Source organism: Mesoplodon densirostris, chromosome 7, assembly GCF_025265405.1.
Source record: "Mesoplodon densirostris isolate mMesDen1 chromosome 7, mMesDen1 primary haplotype, whole genome shotgun sequence".
NCBI lineage: Eukaryota > Metazoa > Chordata > Mammalia > Artiodactyla > Ziphiidae > Mesoplodon > Mesoplodon densirostris.
The window spans coordinates 12071866-12098349 of record NC_082667.1 but is presented as its reverse complement, the minus strand read 5'-3'; the positions used below and the strand labels follow the sequence as shown (position 1 = coordinate 12098349).

Here is a 26484-nt window from a genome sequence, read left to right as displayed (position 1 = left end):
GTGTCTCATGCTCCATCTGCACATGTGAGCCTTGTTGGCTCTGAATTATACCAGCCTCGGGTTTGTATCAGTCCATTACATATTTACTAGGCCACCTGGATTTCATATCACTCTCCCACTCAGATCTACACAATAAGTATCATTCAGTAATGGTTAAGTACATCGATCAAGGTCCACTCAGGAAAATACAAACACTAGGAGTAAGAAGAAGGAATTTAATCCAGAAATTTGATTACACAGGTGATGGGAGAGCTAAGAAGCAAACAGAAAACATTGAGGGAACCCAGAGATTAGCTACAGCAGGAAGCCATGAGGCCAAAGGGACAAAGCAAAGAGGCAAAGTTACCAGAGCCCAGGAGCCCAGGTTAACAGGCATAAACTGGAACCACAGCAGACCTGTTTTTCTCCAGCTGAAGCCATAAAAGTAGATATAACTGCTGACAGAGACACTGTGGGGAGAGAGATTGGGGGAGCAAAGGCCCTAAATTTCCCTGCCTTTCACCCTCCAGTCTCTTCACAGTGCCTCCCATTGGATGAAACCAGTAAAAGCCTACAGACCCTGGAGCCTGGAAAACCCAACCTGCAGGGTTCAGCTCCCCTGGAGTACAGAGCAGAGCAAGAGAAGAGGGAGAAAGGGGTCTGATGGGAAATAGATCACAGATTTGTACTACAGAGGAGGGGGTGTCAATAAGTTACCATTGGCATGCCATCAACTGATCGCAATGCCAGATACACAGGAAAATGGCTGTTGGTTGGGCTGGTTCTCATCGTATACGTTCCTGGGTTTATTAGTATTTCCATTAAAGACTTGGTTTTCTCAATTTTAAAAAAAATCAATATTAACTGAGAGCCTATTTTGTACCAGGTACTGTTTTGTTGTTGTTGTTGTTTTGCTTTGTTTTCATTTTTTTACAAGGGGGAGAGACAGGAAGGCCTAGGAGACACGCCCACCAGGCAGCTTCCTAGAACTGGAATAAGCTGGCATATGTATTAGTAAACTGGCTTCACTCCCATCAAAGTAGAAAGTGCCTTAAAGTGGGGAGTTGTAAAAATACTTCAAAAGATAGCACAGGTCCTTCCCTTATTTTTACACCATGTGTGCACTATTGGTTGCAATTCTGAAACCAAATAATATGTGGTGTAGTACTCTTCACCAAGCATGGACCTTTACTATCTACATTTTAAACCCTTTGTTTCCCAGAATGTTGTCTCACTTTTTTAAAAAAATTGCAAGCTATAACTGAAGAGAGAACAGGAAAAGTGGCCTTTTAATTTTATTAGACTGTCAATTCTGCTTTGGCTGGAAGAGATAATTTAGTAAGTGGATCTGTTTCAATGTGTAACTTTTATTAAAAGGAAATCCCTCCACCACTAAATAAATTTTGAGCAAATATGGAAAGAAGTATATATTCATTAATCTTCCATGGAGACACACTGTTTTAGTGCAGCCCTGATCCTAGGTCTGATTTTGTCGGCATCCTGCTGAAATTTCTTTAGGTGTTTTCTCTTTTGTGAACTGAAGCATGATATCTGAAATGGCTGGGCCAAAACATCTGTGGTGACTTGGACTATTTACACTTTTTCAGGTGGTAAAGGAAATAGCAGAGCCCACCAGCCTGGACAACCCATCTAAAAGCCAGGCTCCTTGAGAAACTGCCAAGTCAGCTGGGCAGAAATCCACCTCTGCTCACAGATCATGGAACAAGGGGGAGGGTAGTAGGAATTCTAGTAATAAACACCTGCAAAGCAAATTATGGTCCAAACACAGGTGATAACAATTATCTCATAAACTTAATTTTTTAAATATTTAATTTTAAAAAATACCTGTGGACATGGGGCTCCTGGATTTTGGTAGTACACACGAGCTGCACCTAAGACATACAAGTGAAAGAGAAGAAAGAATGAATTTCTGTTGGATGCTGGATAAACAACAAGGTCCTACTGTATAGCACAGAGAACTATATTCAATACCCTGTGATACTAACACACCACTGTAAAGCAATTATACTCCAATAAAGATGTTTAAAAATATACTGTGATAAACCATAACGGAAAAGAATACGAAAAAGAATACGTATATATATGTATACCTGAATCACTTTGCTATACAGCAGAAATTAACACAACATTGTAAATCAACTATACCTCAATAAAATAATTTTTTTAATAAAAAAAATGTTGGTACTTATCTACACCCAGAGTTAGAATATGTTTTTAGCTTCTAAAGGGGACGATAACTAGCCTATCTCTGAAATCTCCTTTCACAAGGCAGAGGAGTACCAGCCATCCCACACAGAAAGGCCAAATTCTAAGCACAGTAGCTGGCATGTGAACAAATACGGTGTCCCTCTCCCTGCCCTAACAGCACTGACAGAGAGAAGTCATCGTACTCAGAAAAGAACCATAAAACAAACAAAGTGAGTCAGAGCAAAGCTCCTTTAACTAGACAGGATGGTGTCTAGGGGAAGACTATAACACAATTAAATTTAACATACCAAAAGAAATAATGAGTGACTCTAAAGGGTAGTTGGCCAGTAGTTTATTTCACGAACAAATATTTACTGAGTGCCTGTCATGTGCCAGGGCTGGGGATGCAGGAGTCAACAAACAAAACAAAACAAAGGAACATAAATGGTTCCTGAGCCTTACATTATGGTGGTGGGAAACAGATAATAAATTAATATGTAAAAAAATAATAAAAATTAATGAAGGGTAGGAGATAAGAAATGGGGGAGGGATGGCATTTATAAATATATTGGTTGGGGAAGGACTCACTGAGAAAGGGGCACTTGGACAAGGGCTTATACGGGGTGAGGGAAGCATGCAGATATCAAGGGTAACATGATCCAGATAGACAGCACCCTGCAGCATCTATGGAACAGATAGGAGGCGAGTGAACCAGTGAGACAGGGGCAAAGAGTATAAGGGGCCAAGTCATGCAAGTAGGGTGACCATATAATTCCTTATTCAAACTGAGGCACCTTTGAGAGTGAAAGAGGGGATTAAAAAATAATTAATATTACATTAATTTTTTAAATATGTATTTATGGACCAAAAATTTTATTTTATTATATTGGTGGACCAATAAACTAATTCTATTCAAAATAAAATTTTCTAGAATATTTTTAAATGACACACAGCTATGAACATGAAAGCAAAAAAATTTTAAAGCTTTCATATTGATTATTGAAACATTTAAAAATAGCATAAGTAAATAATTATTCTTGAGATATAGATATATTTATATATACCTTAATTGGCTACCTAACCATTGTTGCCTTTAACATTGTGATGTGAAAATTTTTCTGAAAAATGTCTTTCTTTTCAATATGATCTTATTTATTTTTATATTTTTTATAAAATTGCAATCTTCTACAAAGCTTCATTTTATGGTTAGTATATTCGAAATTGTCGACACTGCTTCTCCATAGCCCATAATAGTTTTAACTGAGAAAATACTCTCTCTCCAGATGCTGATGAACCTATAAGTTCAGAGAAGATTCTGCTAAACGGAAGATATTTTGAATTCTATTTTTTATATTAAAATGTGTAATTATTTCAGCTCCAATATTTTCACATGGGCTGTATTTCTGCCTCCATTTGGCCCACCTTTCTTCAATAATATTTTTATAGGACAGAGCTCTTAAATTGTCTCTATTTGTGATGCCTTTTAACACTTCATCAAATGTAGATACTGCAAAATCACAGGCCTTTACAATTTCATCCCATTCTGGTGGGAATATAAATTTATCCACTTAAAATCAGGAGGTCCGTCAAAGTCAAGATGTTTCCAAAGCACCGATTTTCAAGTCAGGTAATTAAACCATTTGAACTCTCATCTTTTGATGTGTTGAATTCCTCCCAGGCTTTGGTAGGGAGAAATCTGAGCTTCTTCCTTTTTGTAAGCTTTGTTTCACATAATTGCAACTTGTTAAAAACTTCAAAAGCTGACTTTTCATGATACATTCATTGAATAATTTGATTAAATATTTCCAACTGATTTTGCACATAATGTGGCCTAAATGTAGGTTGCTTTACAAAGTGGTTTTTCAAAGGCTCAGGCTCACAGGCAATGAAGAGAGAAAATACATACAGCCATGCTAATATATTTTTACATTCAACAAGAGCTTCTGTCACAGAAGTTTTGCAGATGAGCTATATATATATACTCTGATTGTGTACAAATATACATACATATATAATTTGTAAATTAACAATTGCAGTTTCTATTTTGATGGGAGGAATACTAAAGCTTATTTGGATGCAGTCATGAATTTTGTGCGTATCACAACCAATTTCAACTGCGTATCTGCTCCCTAGGCCTTTAAGTATGTAAGAATGTTGAGTTTACCACTATGCTCTGCTCCACCAAAATCTGTATTAGTATTATCACCCCCCAAACAACATTTTATCTCCATTGTTGAACTGTTCAACTAAATTTACAATGGCATTAACAATCTCATTTTAGACAAAAGAATGAACTTCTAAATATTTTGCTTTGATTCTTTGTATTGGATGTAAAAATTAAACCATTTTGAAATTATATTTTCTAATTGCAGTCTCTAATTGATTTAATCTGGTATTCTTTGATGACTTGCAAAGGGAATCAATTCATTAATCATCACCAATTCACTTTACTGACAAGCACAATAAAACTTGGAATTGAAAATGAGCAAAATTAATTTGGAAGAGTAATTTGATCCAAATGGAAAGGTGTGCTTTTCAATGACATGGAAACACACCTCCTGCAGCTTCACATATTGAATTATCATCTGTTGGCCCATTCTTCTTAAATTAGACATTAATTTTTGAAGTAGATCCTGATGCTTCTTCCCCATATTTGTGTCTTGTGGTTTTCAAATGGACAGTGATAATTCTATTCCCCCCACAGTGGATGGTAAATGTTAACAAATACTTAGATCACACATCCATTATCAACTTTATTTTATTTTATTATTTTTTTAATTTGTTGCTCTGGGTCTTAGTTGTGGCAGATGGGCTCCTGAGTTGCAGCATGCGAGCTCTTAGTTGTGGCATGCATGTGGGATCTAGTTCCCTGACCAGGGGTCGAACCCAGGCCCCCTGCATTGGGAGTGCAGAGTCTAAACTACTGCACCACCAGGGAAGTCCCATCATCAAGTTTCTTGAGACAATTAAATGTGCAGTTTTCGCTTTGGTTTGAGCCAAATGCTGCTGAAAGCGTTTGTTGCAAAATTTAAAAGCATTACCAAATAATAAAACTAACAGTTATAGCTTTAATATACAATTAGTGACAAAACTGATTTAACAAGAACATTTAGATTATACTGTACTCTATGACAAGAATGCTCAGCCTCTATTTCCTAGACACAACTTGTATGACCTTAAGTCACAATTTCCCATATTTCTTTCTGACCCTGAAAGGCTCCCTGCATCTCACAGACCACCACATGGACCACAGCACAGCATGAGTGGTGCTATACCAAGTGGCCATCAGGGGGGAAAGAAAAACCTCAAGGTTTTTCCTGCCACCACCTAAGACCAGAGGAGTTAGCTGCCCTTGCCCCTGTGCTTGAACTCTTAGCTTTAACAGCCAGCACCTTGCATATTATCCTTCAAAGGGAGCTGTCAGTTAGATTTTGTCTTATCAGGATCAGGAAATGGGAGACAAGTGGTCATTAGTCTTTTAGATCCAGCTACAATAAAATAAGAACTCTGTTCACTGCACGTGTGTTTTATATGCCACTACATGAGACTGTGAGAGAAGTCAGAAGAACCAAATGGAGGTCTATTAATCCATGCTGGTTTACTTTAAGGCAAATACTAATTTTAAAAATTTCACACACACAAAAAGTGGAAAATCTGGGGTAAAAGGTAAAGTCAGTAATAGGATGTCAAGAAAATAAGCATAAACCCAGGCTCTTCCAAGGGAACCAAGACGTAGGTCACCCCATAAAGTCAGTGTAAAGACTGTGGCTTTTATTCCAAATGAGATGAGAATTCATCTTGGGGTTCTGAGTAGAAGAATAAGATGATCTGATTTAAGTTTTACAGGATTATCCTGGCTGCTTTTTGGAGAATAAATTGCAGGGGGGGCGGTCAGGATAGGGGATCAGTTAGGAATCTATGGCTATAATCTCACAGTGAGAACAAAGACAATAGCTCCTTAGTAGAGAGATAAATGTCTATTCTTAAAACTGTATGTATGTAGCTGGAGGGAAGAACCGTTAAAAGGCAAACCTACCCATAGGCTCAAATTTCAAGTCTGTGCTACTAGTGATTTCCTTTAGTGTACAAGGATGAATCAGAATATCATAGTTGAGAAACACCAGATATGAAGAGCACTTACTTAATTCCTCTTACACTAATCTATTCTCATCAAGTAACCTTCTAATCATAAAGTAGATGCATGTAGACTTATCCATAGGAAGGGAATACATATATCAGCAAATACTAGTATCTGTTCTACTTGATAGTTTAAACTCTAACCAGAAATTAATAAATTGGATTTCTGGGGTGTTTTTATACATAATCTTTCATGAGTTTAGTTTGTTTGTGTTGGTTCCCTAGAGCTTCGTCATCTCTGGATATACTAATTGAATTTCCTAATATATTCAGCAGAAAATAAGAGCTGGAAAGTGGCGATCCTAAAAAATCATCCTGAGAAGATCTGGCTGAGCTGCTGCCTGGCCTTTGCTCAAGTGACCTCTGGCCTTACTGAGTGCCATTCCAGTCAAACTGCAACATGTATCTCTGATACCCAGATGGTGATATCAGAATATCCCAAGTGAATTAGGGAATACTCTGCCTGTTACCAGGCCCTCAGGAAAAAAAAAAAAAAAAAAAAGTTCTCAAAGGTTTATTCTTTTCTGATGATTTTTCTCCATTCTCCTCTTCTTTCTGAAAACAACCACCTTTAAGTTATCATTGAGTAATTCTTTTCTCTTTCTTGGATATATGATTTTCCTTTTGCATCATTTTATGTAAGATACAATTAATTTTCAGAAATGCACTCAAGTATCTATATTCAAGGTACTCCAATAAATGAAAAGTTACCGGAAAGGGACTTGAGTCATCTGGAATGGAAGGGGCATTTGAGGTCTCAGCATGGTTACTCTCCTTTCTGGAATGCTGATCCAGGGGAGGAGAAGCTGTGTTGGAGTATTCATCACTCTCCTGGAGGGTGGAGTATTCCAGTTCCTCCAGCAAGGCATCTATATCAAAAGATACAAGGGAATCATGACATAGAATATGTACATTTTCTGGAACAATTATCCTCTTAAATATCCCCCCTGTGCCTCCATTTATCTCCCTCTTCTCTTGGGTCTTAAGAGAAGGCTAAATTCAAACAGCCTCCTTTACTCCTTATTTGACTTCAAGAATATGGTCTATTCTACCAGGAGATGTTTAATGCCCTCTGCATACTGTAGCCTGCTCCTTATTTCCTATGGTTGCATTCAATTTCATAGTCTTATTCTACAATTTGACTTTTTATATTGCAGCATATTCATTTTATCATTTATTTTGAGTGGATCACCCATGAAGATCTCCAATCAGAAAAATGTAAATGCTACATATTTTTTCCCATCAGAAAAATATATGCAATTATATTACAGTTTTCCAAAACATACCAGTACAGTAAAACTTATTCTTAATCCTGATAATTTGTTTTCTTATATCCCCAGCACATAACAAAATTCTCAAAGAAAAGTATAAGTATTCTGTCATTTAAGGTGTGGCGAGAAAAAGGGATTGGAGGGGAAACAGATGTTGCAAAGTCAAGCAAGATGCTGCAATCCAAACAGCTGAGATTTGTTTCTCTTGTAGTTTTCTTGGGAAAAACCAATGGACTTTATTGTATGAGTTACCTTTCTGTTTTATTTCATGTTACCTTTCTGTTTTGAGGAAATTAATGTTAATAATAAAATTAACACAGGACAGGCATTGTGTTCAGGAGTGTATATAGTTCTTATATATTTAATTATATATTTATATATTTAGTCATCCTAATGCTTTGAGGCAAGTGATAGCATTGTCCTTATTTTGTAGATTAAGAAAGAGACAAATACCTTGTTTAAGGTCACACTGCTACTGAGTGCAGAACCTGGCTGATCCTGGGCTATCTGATCCCTGGCCCCTGCAAGTCAGAAATTCCAGACCCCATTCCCACGTGGATTCTCTGGATCATCTTGGCATGACACTTTCTTTTCTGAAGCTGTTTCCTCATCTACATAATAAAGCAATTGTATCACAACAGTATTTTTTTAAATTGTGGACTGAGACCCACTAGTAGATCTCCGGTGGATTTCTTACCACAGATTGTAGTTTTTCAACTTTGCAAAATACTGGATTAATTATTTCTAAGGATCTGCCCAGCTCTAAAGCCTTCAGATGAGGAAAATGAACTTTACAGGTCATTAAAAAAAGATTTTATTTCAGATATTCAGGGATAGGTATCTCTTAATGGCATAAGAAAAGATCTAAACATTTCTTACAAATGAAATCCTCTACAGATCTTTCTCAAGAATCCAGCTCACAAATATAATGAATTTTATGCACCATTTTAGAGATAAGCAAACTGAGCTAAACTCTTCAGGGCAAATGATCCTTCAACAAATAAACTGTAATGGAAAAGAAGAGATAGAGGGGGAACCAATAAGTTAAAAGAGACATAAGAGACTTACAACTGATTTCAATGTATGACTCTTAAATAAACAAGCAAAAACCAACCAAAGAAACAATTAGTAATACTGAACAGTGACTGAAAATTCAGTAAGTAGTAAGTACTGTTAACTTATTTTAGTTGTGATAGGATATTTGATAATATTAAGTAACTTCTGTTAATATATTAGGTGTGATAATGGTATTTCATGACATTAAGAAATTACTATTAAGGATAGTATGGATATGATAATGGTATTATGGTTATTTGTATAAATGTATATATATATTTATGCTGAAATATTTACATATGAAATGATACAATGTGTGAAATCACTTTAAAATAATCTAGGAATGGAAGGAATAGGTGGATGTATACATGAAATAAAATTAACCAAGAGTTGATAATTGTTTAAGGTGATTGATGGGTACAGCAGATTTCTTTAACTATTTTCTTTCCTTTTGTAAATTTTAAAATTCTCTATAATAAAAGGTTTTTAAAAAGAAGAGGAAAGAAAAGAAAAAGTAAGGTAGAAATAGAAAGTAAAACTTTTTCTCTCAGGACTTTACTAGCCAAACTGAATGCCAAATCTCTGAGTTCCAAATTTTTACTCTATAGCCCTCTATTAAGATATAGCTTCTTTCTTTTCTATTTCCTAAGCTTTGCTCCAAACAGAAGTCATGGTTCCTCTTGGATTCAAAATAAAAAATAGGGACTTCCCTGGTGGCGCAGCAGATAAGAATCTGCCTGCCAATGCAGGGGACACGGATTTGATCCCTAGTCCAGGAAGATCCCACATGCCGCAGAGCAACTAAGCCTGTGCACCACAACTACTGAGCCTGCGTGCCTAGAGCCCACGCACCACAACTAAGAGTAGCCCCTTCTGGCCACAACTAGAGAAAGCCTGAGCACAGCAACGAAGACCCAACGCAGCCAAAAATAAATAAAATTAAAAAAATTTTTTAAAAAGGCACTTACAATAAAGATGAGGGGAGAGGGAAGACCCTCTACAAGAGAAGAAAACCATACCACTAAGAGTAGAAGGTTACCCTTAGAAGCGCCAGCTAACCAGAGTTACTAAAACTCCTTTCTGGGTCATGAGTTAACAGTCCTTTCTCTTCCTGTTTCCTATGAGTGTACATATCACCAACACCCCGAGATTATCTCCCTTTTGGCCAGATGCTGTAATTTGAAGATGACTAATTTCAGCATGACAAATACAGGATTACTGGTGCAGGGTGAGGGGTATCAGACTGAACACGCTGCAGTCCATTTTCATAGCGCCTCATCTGTGGAAATCAAACAGTGTCAACATTCACAGGAAGGGAAGTAAGTGAGGTGTCTTGAGGGTCTCACTAGACTGTAACGACTTCATTCAGAGCCATTGTCTGCTCCCGCTTCCCCTTTATCTAGCATCCCCATGTAATGAGGATTTAGGTAAGACTTTCTGGGTGGATATAAACTACTAACCTTGGGGGCCGTACTGCAGAGAGGAAATATTGGCCCACCTGGGCTGACTTGTCCTCCATGCTATTTCTCCACATTGGAGAAGAAACACCCACCCTAGGTCTTTTGGGTAGTTATTGAGCTGATGACAATTTGAAGAAGCGATTGAGGTGTAGCTATTAACAGCCTAATGAGGTTTAGCCACCTGGATAACATACATGAATGTTACCTTCCAGGCCACTTGGCATACATGAATGTTACCTTCCAGGCTACTTGGTACTTTCCACATTCCTGGACCAAATTTCTCTACCATTCATCCTGCTGAGGAAATGCAAAACTGCGCAAATCTACTTTAAAAAAATTTTTTTAATTATCTGGGTTATCCTATTGGCTGGAACACCAGAGCCAACAAACTGCTAAAAAGGGAGAACACCTTGTCACTTAATCGGTTTTGGTGTCAGATGCTCCTATGAGTGACATTGAACAAGTTATTTTGTTTTTCTTAGTTTTCTCATTTGAAAAAAAACAGTGGATAAAACCTATCTCAGAAGGTTGCTTGGAACACTAAAATGATTAACATATGTACAAATGTAGCTTAAGTCACTGAATAAGCATTACTTCCCTTGCCAATTACCTACATTAAAGCCATGAGGTATCCCTAAAATAAAAAAGCAGAACTGGACTCTGGAGCAACTCGTACAGAAATGTGAACTTCCCCAACCTTCACATAGGATAAGAACTGGGAGTCTACCCCAAATCCAAAATATATTCTACTCCAACTATCAAAATAGACTTTATTTCCAGAACAGTTCAATATTTATTAAACATTAAATACCCTTCTCCTTTTCATTAACATCTCTTCCCTCCTGTAATTTGCCTTCCTTCCTTCCTCTACTCCTCCAGCTCTCAAAATACATTTTTTAAAAAAGACAACATGCAAGATGTTTTTTGTTGTTGTCATTTGCACTTTTGACATACCCCAAACATACAAAAACCCAGGACACTGTGTAATTATGCAGCGTGAACACTGGGTAAAGGTGATTCAGTGTTAGTAAGGATGACAGCAACAAAAGTTGGCAAAAGATATGGAATGAGTCCCAAGGATGACAGACCTTACATTACTCCAAAGGTTTGAAATCAGGGATCTCTCTGAGCAGTGTGGCCAATGGCTTCACTGCTGGTTTCAGTTGCTTTGGAGTGGAAGGAGGTATCATATTTGCAGGCCATGGTAATCTGTTCCTTCAGAATTGCTCTCAATAAAAATCTTAGCAATGAAAGCACTGAAGTAATAGTGCTGTGTCTTATTTAATACTAAACCATGGAACAAATGAAACCGCTCTGGCCTTTCTCCAGCCTTTGAGAATCCCTCATTCTTGTACTTCTATTCCATTTCTTCTCAGAACACCCTTTAAGCCCCCTCCTTTTTCTTTCTTTTTCCCCCCAAATCACATCTCTGAACTTGTCAACTCTGTGACCACCCTGTGATCTCCAGCAGCCCCCAAGAGGCAAAATGCCCATAATAAAATGACAATTTCAATCACAATTCAGCCCAAAAGTAATTGTGCAGCGTTTACTCTGTGGTTAGCACCAAATTCTCTGCCTATTGTGCCTCTGCAAACAGCAAACCCATAGTTCCCCAAAATAATGTAGTTCCTCATGCTTCACTCTTGGTTGGCCTGAGGTCAGGAAAGAAGTGAAAATAAAATCTTCCAACACTATCCTCCATCTGGCTAGAAGTATACCCTACCACACATGGAGATGGCAGCCAAGTCTTCATTCCCTCAGTTTCTCCTCCAAGAAGCTCCTCACTCACCCAACTCTTCCATTGTCACACACCCAAGATGCTCTGGTACCACAGGTTGTGAGGAACTGTTTTGGCATGTGTTGAAGAAGAGGACCGCAAAGGAACTGAACGAGCCAGCGTGAAGCAGCCTCTATAACCCTTTTTGGTTCCTGTATTTGCTTAGCACTTCCTCTCTTTTGATTTGGTGAGTTTCTTTCTTTCTTTCTTTTTTTTTCTTTTTGTAGGTCAGGGTTCTAAAAAATGAGCCTGACATAAAAGGTGAGTAATTGGATTTGAGTTCTGGCTGTGCATTGGCCAGGGTGATAAAGAGTCAAAACTAACTTTGAAAAATTTGAGAACCTACTATGTGCCTGGATTCATCTTGAATTCATGGGAATGGCAGATTTGCACTTGTGTTTTTGCCCAGTGTGGGTATCCTGCTGTAACTGTGCATGATGGAATCTGATTTTTTTTTTTCCCCTGAGGGACCACGGAAGCATAATCTCCTTCATAAATTTCCATCAGAGTTAACTAGCACCCAATTCATTTTGCTTAATTATCCAGAAATTGTGCTTACCTGGTTTTCTGAATAGATCATCAACCCATTAAAGGCAGGAAAAAAAAAGAGATACAAATGAACTTACTTATAAAATAGAAGCAGACTCACAGACTTAGAGAACTGAATTTATGATTACCAGAGGGGTAGTGGGGGGTAGGGATAGTTAGGGAGTGTGGGATGGACACACTGCTATATTTAAAATGGATAACCAACAAGGACCTACTGTACAGCACAGGAAACTCTGCTCAATATTCTGTAACAACCTCATTGGGAAAAGAATTTGAAAAAGAATAGATACATGTATATGTATAACTGAATCACTTTGTTATATACCTGAAACTAATACAACATTGTTAATCAACTATACTCCAATATAAAATTAAAAGATTTTTTAAAAAAGGCAGAACAGGATTCTCAGGACCAGGTTCACATTTGGATTCTCAGGGCCAAGTTTATTTCAGTGGTTCAAAATGCAAACAAGTAGGGCTTCCCTGGTGGCGCAGTGGTTGAGAGTCCACCTGCCGATGCAGGGGACACGGGTTCGTGCCCCGGTCCCGGAAGATCCCACAGGCCGCGGAGCAGCTGGGCCCGTGAGCCATGGCCGCTGAGCCTGCGCGTCCGGAGCCTGTGCTCCGCAACGGGAGAGTCCACAACAGTGAGAGGCCCGCGTACCGGGGGGGGAAAAAAAAAGCAAACAACTATAGGGGTCATAAAGAATGAAACTGGAAGATTTAAGACACCAGGTTCTAAACTGCAGACATCTCGATTAAGCACAATTCCTCCCTAGTTATATTGTCTTAGTTTCTCTAAAAAGTGACACTGAGGTTAACTTTCACTTTTTTTTTTTACCACTGTGATTTTATTCACCTTGAATAAAATAAAACAATTACAAAAGGCCTACTATGAGAAGGCAGTACATAAAGAACTAAAATTACGGTCCTGTGAAATAGATATTATCCCCATTTTTACCAGTGGTGAAATAGATACAAGGAATAGAAACTTGCTAAAGATAATTAGTAGGTGGCTTTGTTACTTACTATAACAGATTTAACTTCAAAGCCTGTAATCTTTCCTCTACAACAGTGGTCTTTTTAAGGATGATCTAAAGGAATCGTTCATTCTCCATTCCATTGTGACTCTAAGACTTAAAAAAAATTTTTTTAATGTAAAGGAGATCCCACCTCTGCATTACTTTGAGCAGCCATTGGATGTCAGTGCCATTCTAAAAGTCTGCTCACTGCAAACATAGGTTTGAAAAATTCCCATCCACACTATGCTAAACAGTTTTTACAACTGAAATGCCATTGCCCGCATGAAAGTGCAAAACACTCAACAGAGAATACGAACATTTGCCCAATCTGAAGTGGTAACTGAGCCAAAATACTGGAAGGAAAAATGCTCTTCAGCATTTGTCTTGCAGATATTGGACTCCATCTGCAGTTTAACTAAATGATTAATGTGAAATTTAGAACTGGATTCCGAGATCTTGTTTCCATTCACTTACGTTGGAGATTTTAACCCCGAATGCTTTAGTTTCCAGGGGTAAGAACTGTTCCTGCAAATCGCTCCTCGATTATAATGGATGAAAGGAAAAAGGAAGCAACGCAAAAAGCTCACAGCCATCACCAAATGCAACTTGGAGATAAGCAAACGGAAACTCCCGTTTGATGCGTTAGGGCAATTTAGTTTCACATGCTAGCTGAGAGAAAAGTAATTTCTGACAAAGTTGCTATTCTGACCATGCTTCCTGTGCAGCAGAAACATTTAAAAACCGCAGAAGCAGATGGTTTCAGGGTGGGGAGTGTGAGGGAGGCCTTCAGTTTTCCGGGTAGGTCACACTAACAACCCTTCACCTCCCTTCCTTCCAGCCCAGGGACCACAGCCAAGTTAAGCAGCCGATACCAGTTCCTTGGCCCCGACAACATCTAGTAAAAAAGCAATTCTACAATTATTTCTACAAACTTTTATTAAGAATCAAATGAGTGGTAGGAATTGTGCTAGCCCCCCCCAGGATCCAACGGAACTAGATTCAATCCGTGACCTCCAGACGCTCACAGGTTAGTGGGTCAGACACAGAAGACGAATATTGCAGATATAAACGCTAACCGGTCCCAGATGAGGTGCCACCTAACCAGACAAAGATGAGTGCTATTACGTGTCCACCCTACAAATGGTTCGCTAACACCAAGTACGAAACTACGGAAAACCCTGCCAGGTAAACCCCACCAGCTACTGGGCCCACAATTGTGGTCAGCTCTGCGCAGGCGTTGAGGCCTAACCCGGAAACACTGCCTCCCCGGAGGAGTAAATTCGAAACGCGGAAAGAGTAAACTACCTTTCCCATCGCGCATCAGTCAAACACTCCCAACATCCTCTCCGCCTCTGGCTTCGTATCTTTTTTCCTAAGGCGTAGGATAAGTTGAACTTCATTTCCCAGGATGCCCCTGGGCAAGTTAACCATGCTCATGCGCCAAAAGGCGGGTCCTCCTTGCCCTCACGACCCCGCCTCTGTCCTACCGCCGCCATTTTTTCAGAGACTTTCATCCGGCAGCGGACGGGGCTTTTTTTCTTAAAGGAGAAGCGACAGCTCAAAAAAATTTCCCCCTTCTCCCCGCAAGACCTGGCGGCGCTGGGGACAGAAAGGCTACAGACAGGAAAGTGGGATCGGGGTGGGGGCAGAACGCCGAGGCTACTTCCGCGGCTTAAGGAAGAAGGATAGAAAGAGCCCTTGTGGCATTAGCGGCTCCTTAGGGAGGCAGGTGCGCGCGCAGCCATTCCAGGGTGCGCGCGAGGCGGGGAAAGAGGTGCGTTTTTTTCCCACCAACCTCCTCGCGAGACCTGCCCCTCCCACTGCCCTTAGTGCGCATTGAGCTCCGGAGGTGGGGGATAAAGGTCACTTTGGCATTGTCGCGAGACGCAGCCGTTTAACGGTGAGAACGGGTGCGCGGGGAAGAAAACCTCGCGCGCTCCCTTGGAGCCGTTTCCTGATTGGTTGAAGGGAGGGGTGGGGGAGGGAACCGGTACGCCGCTGCGTGAGAGACCGCGGGGGGCGGGGCGAAGAAGCCGTTCCTCCTCTCCGATTGGTCCGCTGAGCGTCTGTGGCGGGCGCGCGCGCGCCGCCTGCGGTAGAAGGCCTTGAGTGGCAGGGGGTGGGGGGGGCGCCCTCGGAGCCGGGCGGAGGGGAGGGGGGAACGAGGAGCGCCGAGTGAGAGTGAGCCGGTCGCTCCGGGGGGCGGGGGGAGCAGCGCCGCGGCCGCCGCCGCCTCCGCCTCCGCCGCCTGGGACTAGGGGGTGGGGGGCGGACGAGTCCCGATGCCGGGGGAGACGGAAGAGCCGAGACCCCCGGAGCAGCAGGACCAGGAAGGGGGAGAGGCGGCGGCGGCCAAGGCGGCTCCGGAGGAGCCCCAACAACAGCCCCCTGAAGCGGCGGCGGCGGCCCCTGGGGGGACCACTAGCAGCCGCGTGCTGAGGGGAGGTCGGGACCGGGGCCGGGCCGCTGCGGCCGCCGCCGCCGCTGTGTCCCGCCGGAGGAAGGCCGAGTATCCCCGCCGGCGGAGGAGCAGCCCCAGCGCCAGGCCTCCCGACGCCCCAGGGCAGCAGTCCCAGGCCGCGAAGCCCCCGTCTCCAGCTCAGGGCAAGAAGAGTCCGCGACTCCTGTGAGTAACGCAGTCTTTCAGGCGGTGGGAAAGACCCCCCTCTACCCGCACGCAACCCTCTCGGCTCCCGTAGCGATCACTCCACGTGACATCCTGCTTGCTCTGCCCCCTGCCGGCTCGCATGGCAGATGTCACGCCGCTTCCCTGGCCGTCTTATCACTTCTCTCTGGCTTCCTCCGCCCCCCTTGCCTGTCTTTCCGGCCACTTCCCCACTCCCTGAAGGCGTCCTTTGTAGGATACACTTCTTCTGTTCCTAAGTGACCCACCTCTTCCCTGCCGCCTCAGGCTTCTCCCGCACTCTGGCATCTGCGCTCCCTTTGTCAGCCTATCCCTTTCCCGCTTAGGGCGGCTCTCCAGTATTACATCACATCCCCATTAGGAAATCTACAGCATGAGCTTAAATTTTAGCCTTCAAAATTGTGTCGTCTCCCTCACCCGCCCCGTCCCATTAATTAGCTCAAGAGCCAGTTGTACTAGTATCGTTATGTAGCTTTTTTCACTCTACTGAATTTTCACATCATTTTTCACTCATTTTAAAAACCTGGGACTTAGTAGTCGGATAAAACGTGGCTTGCCAATTTTAAGTGTAGAGTCTTTCATGTAACAAGATGAGATGCGTTTTCTTTCATTCTTTTTGACAGGTAGCTTTTATGTGTTTGTTTTTGCATATGTTTTAACGTAGGAACTTCGTCCTTAAAATTAGAATAATCTGAAAGTAATTTCTTTATTACCTAGAGATCATAGAGAAACTAAGATGACCAGAAATATAAATATTTTAAGTTGTTTATTAAAATGTTCCTGTGCTGAAAATACTGAAGCACACGTGTTTGTAAATTCTAGAAATTAATCACATTAGCCGTTGAATTCGTTACTGAAGGCATTTGTGTCTTTTGACTTTAAAGTGAAAAAAATTAGTAAAAGCAGAGAAAGTTGAAGGTGGGGGGAGAAAACAGTTTTAAATGCCCCCCGACCTCCACCACCCTACCTCCCCAGCAGAGAGCATGGCAATATTTTGCTTGTACAGACCCGATAGATTTAGAACACTCCTGTTCTGAAATTAAGAGTGAAGTCTGTGACCTTGGCATGCTTGTCTTAGAAGACGGTCAGAAAGAGAAATAAAATTCAAAGGTATATTGTGTATTATATGTGCTTTCAAATTATTAAATGTTATTTAAATTAACATAATTTAGAGAATTGTGTAAACTAAATTTCTGTGGACAACAAAAATATGTACTTAAAATGGTTCAGCTGCAAGTAGGATTCTAATTGCTGTAAATGAATTTCATGGTCACAGAAAATTTAAGCTTCTGTGTTTAATCATAAATTTGAAGAAATTAGCCTTATTTGGATATAAATTCCTTGGACAAATTAAACTGCTCGTGCCTCAATTTTATTATCTATAGGAGATAATGTTAATCTCAGTGAGCTGCGTTTGTGAGACTTAAGTACACCGTGTGAAACACTTAATACAAAGCATGATATGTAGGAAATATTTACTAAAAATGACTGTTTTGAGCAGTGATGTCTTTGGTAGAGGTAAAACTAGTGTGTAGTGGTCTTTTTCATGTAAATTCTGTGAAATTGGATTTTTAATTCTTTTTCTGTTACCATACACAGGAAGGTTAATAACTTAATATATATTTTTTTAAATTCCCTTGTATTTTCACCTACCCATTTGAAAGTTAAATATACCTATATCTCCTTGCCACATTTCCCTCCCACTGATCCACCAGTTTTACTTATAGAAATGATCTCTTAAGATAATTATACCTAGAGTGGTAGTTTTACCGGCTGTCATGGTTTATTAAGTTCCCTAGCTCTTGGCAAAAAAGTACTAATGAGTCTTTTTTTATTTCCACATTATAAATGTTACAGTAGTTGAACTTGGATGAAGATGACTTAATTAAACCCCTTCAGTTTTTTTCTTCACAATATTCCTTGTGGGGAGGGAAGAATAGTCTTAATTCTTAAAGTCCCTTTCTCTCTCATCCAACATCATAAAAGATAGTAGTGTTCTTTTACCTTCGGTTAGCCTCAGAACTCTCTTAATTTTATATATACATATATACATATATATATATATAAAATTATCCAGTTTTGATTGGATTGTTACATTACATTTTCATTGTAATAATTTTTTTGTTACACATTTTTAATTTACTGCATGCCCTGGAAATCAAAAAACTAAAGCATTTCAGCTCAAACCTTGATTGAGCAGTAACTGGTCCTGGTACTGTGTTGACCCAGGGTTTATAAAGGAAAATGAGACATGGTCTTTATCCTCAAGGACTTTGCAGTAAAGGAGGAAGATGCATTGATTAGTGGAGTTTTGTCAAATGTGTACATGGTTTACAGGTTTTCAGAATGATAAAATAAATTTTAAAACTAATTAAGTGAGAAACAATCCTTTAAGACATTTCAGTTTACTGAACCGTGGTCAAGTGCCTTCTCACCTTGATTCAGCCCTACTTTCCAAATAACATTTCCCCCAATAAATTCCCAGTCATCAGCTGTTTAACCTACATTTGTTTCTCTTGATAGAAGAGACAGCAGAGTGTACAGTAGCTTAATAATGTCCGTAAATACAGAGACTTGGATTGATTGTAACCTCTTTTCCTCTTACAAGGCACAATAACAGAGGAAAAAACATTGCTTTCTACTGCTTACTAAGTGACCTTGGGCAAGTCACTTAAGCTCCTTAAATATGCTTCTTCATCTTTAGTTGATAATTTATGATTTGTGAAATGAGCTTTATAGTTAGATGACAATTACCGTTTTTAGAAACTTTCCTAAGCTTGTAACAACTTTTCTATTTGCGTTGAAATGTTCAGAAATTAATGAAAAGAGTAAGAACTCTTATGAAGGGAAATAAAGAATTTTTCAGTGAATGTGCTCAAGAAAAAGGCATGAAGTTAAATCTATAATCATTATAAATTAAAACTTAAAGGCTAATAGTAAGGAAAGATAAACCAAATTTGAAGAAAGATTATGTATCAGTACTAAGAATTAGGCTTTTCATTTGCTGTATTTTAGCCAATAAATTCCAGAGTTAAGATTCTTATGTTTCAAATACAGATATTTATATACTCATCTAACTTAAAAATGTATATGTGTGTGTGTATATATGTATATATATACACACACGTATGTATGTATATGGGAATTTATATATATACACACACACCCACACAGTCCAGCTTATTTCTGATTCATAAGTTAAAACATTCTTGCTTTCTGCTAATACGGAAACAATATAATTGTTAAAATAAGACTACTTTAAATGCAAAAGGCTTATTTTCTTTTTCCCATGTGATAGTAAGTCCTTTAGTTATCTAATGCATTTCAGAATTTAACACTTAAATACTTTTTTTAAATTTCTGATTTAGCTGTTGAGGAAAGGTGTTCTTTCCTCACCACAGGGAATATAGGCTAAAACTGAATATTACTAGAGGTAAATCTACAGGCTCAGATGGGTTGCAAATGAAGGAAACAAATACTGCTCTCTTTTCTGGTATATGGAGTTCCATTTTGGGTTTATTTTCTTGCTGAAAGTAAAATGGTAGTAAACCTTAGCACGATACCTTCTTGCTGCTTTTGTAAGGAAAAAGCGATGGTCATAATAGTGAGAATGAAGAGGCAGTAATATTCTGAATTGGAAAAACTTTTATGACTCTTTGGAGAAGGCTTCAATTGTATTTAAGCCTGAAATCCTGAGTTTTCCTCTTAACAGTGATCAGTGTGGTAAAAGAAACATTGAACCATTCCAGAAGGTTTTCAGAAAGTTAATTGTATAGTGTTTCAAGATCTAACAATTGTTTCTGTACTTTTCATTTAGAGTTAACATGATTAGCAGTATTCTTGTGTTAGTTGTTAATTGGGACATTAATAACATAATTTAAAATTATTATACCAAGCTTTTTTTAAAAAAATGGGATGAGAAAATGATATCTAGTCTTTCTAAAGAGAACGGAATATTTATATTATGCTATGGCTTCTGTATTTGCTTAGATATTCTTTTGTAACATAAGAGTCTTCATTTGTGTTAGGTTTGCTTTCAGAGAAAAAGAGAAAACTGTACTGCTCAGAGATGCTGTGTGGCATCTTTATGGTAAATATCCAAGACATGTCAACTTTGAATGTGGGTAATGGCTATGAGGGGATTCATTGTACCGTACTCAACAGTTATGTGTGATAGAAATTTTCCTGACTTAAAAACATGGGGATGACATTTTTTTTAGCCAGTAGTTTATTACACATTAGCCTCTTTACTGTTCCTATCCAATTTGTAAAGTGCAAGTTACATTTATTTCTGAGGTCCAGTCTGTTGCCTTTTTAGAAATAGATTTTGACTTGGGTTTAACAAATGAATAATTTTAGGGTTTTCTTTTAGGTTCATTAAATTTTTATTATGAAAATTGTCAAATAAACACAAAGTAGAGAAATAGTATAATGAAACCCCAGTATTTATCACCTAAATTTAACAATTGAGATTTTGCCATGCTTGCTACCTTTATCCCCCTTCCCCCTCTTTTTCTTTCGGTAGAAGTGTTTTAGAGGAAATCTCAAACATTATTTCATTTCACCCCAAGTTACTGCATTTGTGTAGAATAAGGACATTTTTCTCTTATGACCATTTAATACAACAAAATTAGCAATATTTTCTTTGTATTATCTTTTTACAGTTAAAAACAACTTTTGAATGATACTCTAGCTGTGTGCTGTCAAATATGATAGCTACTTGTGACTATTTAAATTTATGTTAATCAGAACTGAAAATTCAGTTCCTCAGTTACATAGCTATTTTAGGCACTCAGTAGCCACATGGCAACTACCGTATTGGACAGTGCAGATGTAGAATATTTTCATCACTCCAGAAAGTTCTGTTGGACAGTACTACTCTAGATGTTTTCTGCATCACTCTGGAGATGAACCTGAAAGAGGTAAATATTTGTGTTTTAAGAAAGTGTGCAAGGTTATTCATTTAATATTTGATTCTCTTTTCTTTCAGATGCACAGAAAAAGTATCATCTGACAAAGGTAAGACTGAATCATTGTTACCTCATGTACATTATATGACTGCTTTATAATCTGATAGAAATTAGAATGAGCTTCAGCCTAATAATTCAAATTGTTCCTATTTAAAAGTGACTTTTATTTAGTAAAGAATTACTAGAGTAGATAGAACCAATTTAAGTTAACAGCAGGTTTGGGCAAGTGGAACACTTTGGCATTATTTAGAAACCTAGTAATGGGAAATCAGATTATCTGATGTCACTTTATTGCAATTTTTAAAACTATTTGGTTTTTCAGTAAAGTAACAGAGAGGAATGATATAGACAGAGTATATATAGACTGTATATATACAGAGTATAGAGAGTAAAGTATAGACAAACTCTTGATGCTTGTAGAGACTCATGTTATAAATGCAGTTTGAAGAATGTGAAGAGAAAAGTTTGCTAAGATTTTAGCCTGGTGAATAATTAAATCGGGTCATTAGGTCTTTCAAATAGCAAACCAAATATATGTATTAAATGTACTCTTCTGCTTATCTGGATTATGAAGGGAAGCTGATGTTCACTTTATCCTTTTAAATGCTTTTTTAAAAAGACTATTCTGGCTTTGCAGATTGGGTTATTAAAATTGCCCCTGTCATGTTGGGCCAGTTGCTCATTTATTAAATTTTTTTCCCCTAGTTATTGGCTGTGTTCCTTGATGCTGCATTCAGATACACAGTGTCCTTCTTAAAACTGGAACAAAGATACTTTTAAGCATATTTCATTTACAGTGTCTGATCTTGGTCCAGTCCTAAAGGATTGATCAGTTAATTCATTATGTATATATATATAACATAAATACTTATTATTCTTACTGTAGACTTTTCTCTTACAAAGAATGCTTTGCCAATATGTATAAGGCAAGTGTAAAACCTGAATATATGCCATTGAGAAGAATGACAGTGTGGTTAGGAACCAGTAACTTGAATTGGTGGCTGCTTTGTAAATAATTAGACGTCAGTGACCAGGTTTCTTTTTTCTCTGAATTTTAGAATCTAAAGCTAATATTTGATAGTATACCAGGCGTAAGTATTTTGTACTAGGCAAGTTTTTTGTGTAGAAAGTTGTGCATGACTATTTTGTTTAGCAAGTTTCGGATTTTGTTGCTGCTGATACTTAGAATATGTCTGCCAAGAATGGAAAGTCTTGTGTTCCTTACTCAGAGATCATTTTGGAAATTTTAGGATGAGGGGGAAATGTAGAGACAGGTGGCAGTCAAGTACCAGAGCAGTTTCTATTAAGACAAAAACCAAAAACCGCAACCTGCCTTTATCAGAGCTAAAATTACCTCCTGTGTCTAAAGACTACGTCTAAAGAAATTATTTTGGGTTGTCTTGAGGTGAGCTCACAGAATGCGGTGGAAATTTTGAACCCTGCTGGAGATAAATTAATCACTCTTTGTGTCAGTTTCTTAAACCAGAGGTAGGCATGTTATGTACAGTTTTGCAGTTGAGGAGAGATTAAAACTGCATTGTGGTTAATTCAGTCTCAATCAATCCCACTTTAATCCACTAGTTAAATACTCTGGATCTAGAGTTAGAGCTCAGGGTTTGAATTCAAGTTCTTCCTTTTATTGCAAATAATCCAGTACACTGAATCCAGTAAGGACTCAATAAAAGGTAGCTGTTGTTAAGTTTGTAAAATTTCAAAGAAATACTCTCCAACCCCCATCTCAGCCTCTGCATTAGTTTACTTGTTACAGTAGCTGTTCAACTCTATGAACAGTATATATAGGTACATAAGTATATCTTATCTTATACAACTAGGTCAGTGAATAAAGAAATGGAGGTTGATTTTCTAAAGGTACAGCTATCTTTTTGTTTTCTTAACATTGAAGAGATGTTTTCAGGATTGTTTTTACTCTTATTTGCTCCAAACAACTTGAAATTATGTGCTGTCCTTCAACTAAAGATAAGAACTTTGGACATGTTAGAATAAATGACTTGGAACACACAAAAAACAGCTTGCTGTTGTTTCTGAATTATTAAATTGCAAAGTGCCATGTTCATTTTTCAAGCTGAAATAATAGTAAAGAAACATATTAGTATAGGTCCCTGTTACTACTACATTTACTTAACCCTGATGGGTATATGTAAAAGAATGGAAAGTTGCTTTGCGAATAGTGTTTATTAATTCATTCACCAAGTGATCGCTTAAAACATGAAAGCTTCAGAAGCAGCGGATTAAAGCTCCACAATCAACTTGCTGTACCCTGCATCTGTGGAATACATGAATAGACAACAAATCATCCCAAATTGAGGAGCCAGGAGTCAGTGCTGTGCCTTTGAGGTGGGAGAGCCAACTTCAGGACACTGGTCCACAAGAGACCTCCCAGCTCCACATAATATCAAACGGCGAAAATCTGCCAGAGATCTCCATCTCAACACCAGCACCCAGCTTCACTCAACGACCAGCAAGCTACAGTGCTGGACACCCTATGCCAAACAACTAGCAAGACAGGAACACAACGCCACCCATTAGCAGAGAGGCTGCCTAAAATCATAAAAAGTCCACAGACACCCCAAAATACACCACCGGACGTGGACCTGTCCACCAGAAAGACAATATCCAGCCTCATTCACCAGAACACAGGCACTAGTCCCCTCCACCAGGAAGCCTACCCAACCCACTGAACCAACCTTAGCCACTGGGGACAGACACCAAAAACAATGGGAACTACGAACCTGCAGCCTGCAAAAAGGAGACCCCAAACACAGTAAGAAGCAAAATGAGAAGACAGAGAAACACACAGCAGGAGAAGGAGCAAGATAAAAACCCACCAGACCTAACAAATGAAGAGGAAATAGGCAGTCTACCTGAAAAAGAATTCAGAATAATGATAGTAAAGATGATCCAAGATTCTATTTCCAAGATCCAAAATTTTGGAAATAGAATAGACAAAATGCAAGAAACAGTTAACAAGGACCTAGCAGAGCCAAAGATGAATCAAGCATCGATTAAAAACACAATAAATGAAATGAAAAATACTCTACATGGGATCAATAGAAGAATAACTGAGGCAGAAGAACGGATAAGTGAGGTGGAAGATAAAATAGTGGAAATAACTGATGCAGAACAAAATAAAGAAAAAAGAATGAAAAGAACAGAGGACAGTCTCAGAGACCTCTGGGACAACATTGAATGCACCAACATTCGAATTATAGGGGTTCCAGAAGAAGAAGAGAAAAAGAAAGGGACTGAGAAAATATTTGAAGAGATTATAGTTGAAAACTTCCCTAATATGGGAAAGGAAATAGTTAATCAAGTCCAGGAGGCACAGAGAGTCCCATACAGAATAAATCCAAGGAGAAATACACCAAGACACATATTAATCAAACTGTCAAAAATTAAACACAAAGAAATCATATTAAAAGCAGCAAGGCAAAAACAACAAATAACACACAAGGGAATCCCCATCAGGATAACAGCAGATCTCTCAGCAGAAACTCTACAAGCCAGAAGGGAGTGGCAGGACATATTTAAAGTGATGAAGGAGAAAAACCTGCAACCAAGACTACTCGACCCAGCAAGGATCTCATTCAGATTTGATGGAGAAATTAAAACCTTTACAGACAAACAAAAGCTGAGAGAGTTCAGCACCACCAAACCAGCTTTACAACAAATGCTAAAGGAACTTCTCTAGGCAAGAAACACAACAGAAGGAAAAGACCTACAATAACGAACCCAAAACAATTAAGAAAATGAGAATAGGAACATACATATCAATAATTACTTTAAATGTAAACGGACTAAATGCTCCCACCAAAAGACACAGATTGGCTGAATGGATACAGAAACAAGACCCATATATATGCTGTCTACAAGAGACCCACTTCAGACCTAGAGACACATACAGATTGAAAGTAAGGGGATGGAGAAAGATATTCCATGCAAATAGAAATCAAAAGAAAGCTGGAGTAGCAATTCTCATATCAGACAAAATAGACTTTAAAATAAAGACTATTAGAAGAGACAAAGAAGGACACTACACAATGATAAAGGGATCGATCCAAGAAGAAGATATAACAATTGTAAATATTTATGCACCCAACATAGGAGCACCTCTACATAAGGCAAATACTAACAGCCATAAAAGGGGAAATCTACAGTAACACACTCATAGTAGGGGACTTTTAACACGCCACTTTCACCAATGGACAGATCCTCCAAAATGAAAATAAATAAGGAAACACAAGCTTTAAATGATACATTAAACAAGATGGACTTAATTGATATTTATAGGACATTCCATCCAAAAACAACAGAATACACATTTTTCTCAAGTGCTCATGGAACATTCTCCAGGATAGATCATATCTTGGCTCACAAATCAAGCCTTGGTAAATTTAAGAAAATTGAAATTCTATCAAGTATCTTTTCCGACCACAGTGCTATGAGACTAGACATCAATTACAGGAAAAGATCTGTAAAAAATACAAACACATGGAGGCTAAACAATACACTACTCAATAGCGAAGTGATCACTGAAGAAATCAAAGGGGAAATTAAAAAATACCTAGAAACAAATGACAATGGAGACACGACGACCCAAAACCTATGGGGCACAACAAAAGCAGTTCTAAGGGGGAAGTTTATAGCAATACAATCCCACCTTAAGAAACAGGAAACATCTCGAGCAAACAACCTGACCCTGCACCTAAAGCAATTAGAGAAAGAAGAACAGAAAAACCCCAAAGATAGCAGAAGGAAAGAAATCATGAAGATCAGATCAGAAATAAGTGAAAAAGAAATGAAGGAAACGATAGCAAAGATCAATAAAAATAAAAGCTGGGGCTTCCCTGGTGGCGCAGTGGTTGAGAGTTTGCCTGCCAATGCAGGGGACACGGGTTCGAGCCCTGGTCTGGGAAGGTCCCACATGCCGCGGAGCAACTAAGCCCGTGAGCCACAGCTACTGAGCCTGCGCATCTGGAGCCTGTGCTCCGCAACGAGAGGCCTGCATACCGCGATGAAGAGTGGCCCCTGCTCGCCGCAACTGAAGAAAGCCCACGCACAGAAACGAAGACCCAACGCAGCCAGAAATAAATTTATAAAATACAAAAATAAAAATAAAGCTATGGTTCTTTGAGAAGATAAACAAAATTGATAAACCATTAGCCAGACTCATCAAGAGAAAAAGGGAGAAGACTCAAATCAATAGAATTAGAAATGAAAAAGGAGAAGTAACAACTGACCCTGCAGAAATACAAAAGATCATGAGAGATAACTACAAGCAACTCTATGCCAATAAAATGGACAACCTGGAAGAAATGGACAAATTCTTAGAAATGCACAACCTGCCAAGACTGACTCAGGAAGAAGTAGAAAATATGAATAGACCAATCACA

At 38.8% G+C, this 26484-nt stretch overlaps 2 protein-coding genes across 5 annotated transcripts in view; one reads left to right on the top strand and one right to left on the bottom strand.

Moving 5' to 3' along the window:
* The window catches only part of LPXN (leupaxin), a 38150-nt gene extending 21746 nt beyond the window's left edge, over nt 1-16404 (bottom strand). Inside the window, exons 1-3 of one of the 3 annotated variants that reach the window (XM_060105537.1) lie at nt 16352-16404; nt 7036-7193; nt 1825-1871 (exon numbers count right to left, since the gene is read on the bottom strand). In XM_060105537.1, coding sequence (XP_059961520.1) covers nt 1825-1871; nt 7036-7193; nt 16352-16391 — 245 coding nt within the window. In that variant the 5' untranslated portion in view covers nt 16392-16404. Of the gene's footprint in view, nt 1-1824; nt 1872-7035; nt 7194-14764; nt 15385-16351 lie in introns of those variants that run through there. The other 2 variants (XM_060105538.1, XM_060105539.1) reach the window with 2 other exon arrangements.
* Nucleotides 15619-26484, top strand: part of ZFP91 (ZFP91 zinc finger protein, atypical E3 ubiquitin ligase) — a 35761-nt gene continuing 24895 nt past the window's right edge. For both annotated transcript variants that reach the window (XM_060105536.1, XM_060105535.1), the window contains exons 1-2: nt 15619-16085; nt 21094-21122. In XM_060105536.1, the coding sequence (XP_059961519.1) occupies nt 15742-16085; nt 21094-21122 (373 nt within the window). In that variant the 5' untranslated portion in view covers nt 15619-15741. The remainder of the gene's footprint in view (nt 16086-21093; nt 21123-26484) is intronic.